Genomic DNA, 2,960 nt, shown 5'->3' on the forward strand with positions numbered 1-2,960 from the left:
CTTTGAAAGGTAGATATAGCGAAATGTGGAAGTGGAAATTACACTCTCTTCTTCTTCTTCTTTTCTTTTATTTTTTGTCTTTTTTTTCTTTTCTTTTTTTATTTTTTATTTTTTGTGTGTGTATTTTTGCTGCAGTTTTTAAAATTTTAGATAAAATACGAAATGCTCCATTTATATATGGGAATTACAAAGAAGGTCCAGGCAACCCATTTTTTTTTTTCAAAAACTATCCCTTGGTCAACTTGAATTTTGATTTTTTTTTCAGTTTTTTCGTTAGTAGGGCAATGTCTTAAAGCTTGGGTACTGTCCTACTAACGAAAAACTAAAAAAAACTAACAAGAATAATCAAAATTCGAGTTGACCAATGCGAAATTTTAGAAGTAAAAAAAAAAGACTTGGTTAACCGATCTTCTTTATAATTTCTGCAGATAAGCGAAGCATTTTATATTTTACGTAAAATTATGGGGTCCGCACATAAATCACTAAAAAAAAAAGGTAATAAAAAAAATAAGCCAGTAATATGTCCATCCTTTCAACAAGAAACTACGTACTTCACATTTGATGCTTTAAGTTACTATACTCCATTTCATTTTTGAAATTTAGGAAATTACAGTCTCACATTTGATGCTTGTGAGTTACTAAAATACATAGAATATCACTAGACTTTACATTTGAACACACACATAACCTTAAAGATTTCCATAAGGAGTACCGACTCTGCAATGACTATTTTTATTGCAGCCCTAAGAGACTCCTGTCTCTCTATTGAAGGTCTGGACCCTATTATGAGACCTAAAAACAGGACTATTTTTTTATGGAAAAGTTGAAACTCTTGGGTGGAAGGTAACTAAGAGGCCATGCTTCATGTACAGTGTGGTAGTGAGCTTAGGAACCACAGGATGGCCCTTCACGACATGCACAGAGTACCTCAAAAGGATGGAGGCTGCCACCATCTTCATCTGTGTATAAGCAAACTTCTTCCCAACGCAGAGCCTTGGCCCTGCATTGAAGACAGCATACTTGAACTGGTTTTCACTCACAAATGCACCATCTTTCATCCACCTCTCAGGCTTAAACTCACAGCAATCCTTCCCCCAAATCGATTCTATCCTCGCCATGGAAAAGACTGAGTAGATGATCTTAGCGCCTTTCTTGACGGGCGTCCCGTTTGGTAATATATCGTCCTCGAGAACTTCCTTGAAATCGATGGGCACAGACGGATACAACCTCAAGGACTCCGATAATGCAGCATGGAGATATTCCATCTGCTTTAATTCATCGGCCGTAAAGATGACATCGTTGAGATGTTCGGGACCCAAGTTATTTCTTCTTTTGATAATGGCTCGGATCTCGTCGAGAATTCGGTCTTCAATATGAGGATGCTCATGGAGTAGCCAGAAGAACCAGGCTAAAGCAACCGAACTGGTGTCTCGCCCTGCTAAAATGAAGCTTATGCAGAAGTCCTTCAAGAACTTATCCGAATAACATGGAGAATTATCATCGTTTCGCACCTGAATCAACCGTGTCAAAAGGTCAGATCGATCAAGAATGCCGCCACTCCTCTGACACTCGAACTTCCTATCTGACACCGTCTTCTCGGCAAACTTGTGAACCACCTTAATAACTTCTCTGAGCCGCCTCTCGGTGCCGATGTCAAAGTATTTCATGGGTTTCCACACAAAAGGAGGCACCAAGAACCTGAACAATGTGAGTTCAGTCGCCTGCTCGAACGCCCTCGCGAAGGGCACGTCCGGCAGGTCCAACCCCAAGCACCCGGGATCGACCCCAAACGCGGCCATGCATATGTTATCGAATGTAAACCGCAGGAAAACATCCTGTAAATCCACCATTTCATGGGACACTGCAAGCTTCTCGGTCAATTTAAGAAGCTTGTTACACACCAAATGCTCAATAGTCTTGAAAGAGAACTCCACAAATCTGCTAGAATGCATTTCAGCATTAGCCACCCTGCGCTGTTCTTTCCAAACATCATCATCTGCATTAAAAATGCCATCACCCAAGAAGTCAGAAAACCTCTCTCTGTAATACTTACCTTTTGGGAATTTCTTGAACTTGGATTTGAGAATGTATTCGAGGTTAGCGGGATCTACGGTCACGACACCAAAGAGGCGGCCAGGGCTAACGCCTCGGTAGGAGAAGGTGCCTCCGCTCTGTCGCGAGGCATTAGTGGCCCATGCATAGACGTTGTCTATGTGAAGGATGAAGGAGGGTACAACGCCGAGGAAGGGCCATATAATCGGGCCCTTGTGGCGGAGCCTTTGGGAGACGCCGCTGAAGATGAAAAGGCCGAGCAAGGCCACTGCCAAGTCCCATAGCCGAACCTGTACTAACAGGTCCACCGCTGTACCTGCAAGCCTCCACATTCTCTCTCTCTCTCTTGGGACAACTCTCTATCTCTCTTTAAGAACTAATCACCCGCCGAGGATAAAGAGTAACAGGTACAGGGCTCAGTTGCCATGAATTGTTCTGGTTTTCAGAGAATCCTGAGCTGCTTTTAAAATATACGTCTCAGAATGTATGGTAAATGCCTCTCTCTCTGGATGTGGAGGATTCTCACCAAATCAATTGACCTATCATTCCTCGCATTTAGTTGCAGGGTCCCTCCCTACAGGTACACTTGCTCCTGAGCTGTTCCCTTTTTAACACTTGCCTCCGGAATAATAGCCTTTTTTGGGAAAGGTTTTTAAGCTTCTCCTACGACATAGTACTACACTTTCCCTGCCGTTCAAATTTGATCAATAGAGCAACTCACCGTCTGATTTTAGATCCGACATCTTCAAATATTTTATTTTTATTTATTTTTATACAAATTGTATGGATATGAAATTTAGTACGTATCATCTTCTCATTGGGCACACCTATAAAAAATGTTAAAAATAATTTTTCGTTAAAATATCATGATCAAAATCCACTTTAAAATTCTTAGAGGTATTTAGATG

At 41.2% G+C, this 2,960-nt stretch overlaps 1 protein-coding gene across 1 annotated transcript; it reads right to left on the reverse strand.

The window, feature by feature from the left end:
• Nucleotides 1–557: 557 nt before the first annotated feature.
• On the reverse strand, nt 558–2,489 carry CYP86C1 (cytochrome P450, family 86, subfamily C, polypeptide 1). The gene has a single exon (XM_011626808.3). It carries the CDS (start codon nt 2,382–2,384, stop codon nt 813–815), a length of 1,572 nt encoding a protein of 523 aa, XP_011625110.1. The 5' UTR covers nt 2,385–2,489; the 3' UTR covers nt 558–812.
• Nucleotides 2,490–2,960: the final 471 nt, after the last annotated feature.

Source organism: Amborella trichopoda, chromosome 6, assembly GCF_054954075.1.
Source record: "Amborella trichopoda isolate Santa Cruz 75 chromosome 6, AtrichopodaSantaCruz75HAP2 v2.0, whole genome shotgun sequence".
Lineage (NCBI taxonomy): Eukaryota > Viridiplantae > Streptophyta > Magnoliopsida > Amborellales > Amborellaceae > Amborella > Amborella trichopoda.

Bases quoted from the DNA above. Each gene is read 5' to 3' on its own strand.
- CYP86C1 (XM_011626808.3), bottom strand. From the start codon at position 2,384: ATGTGGAGGCTTGCAGGTACAGCGGTGGACCTGTTAGTACAGGTTCGG.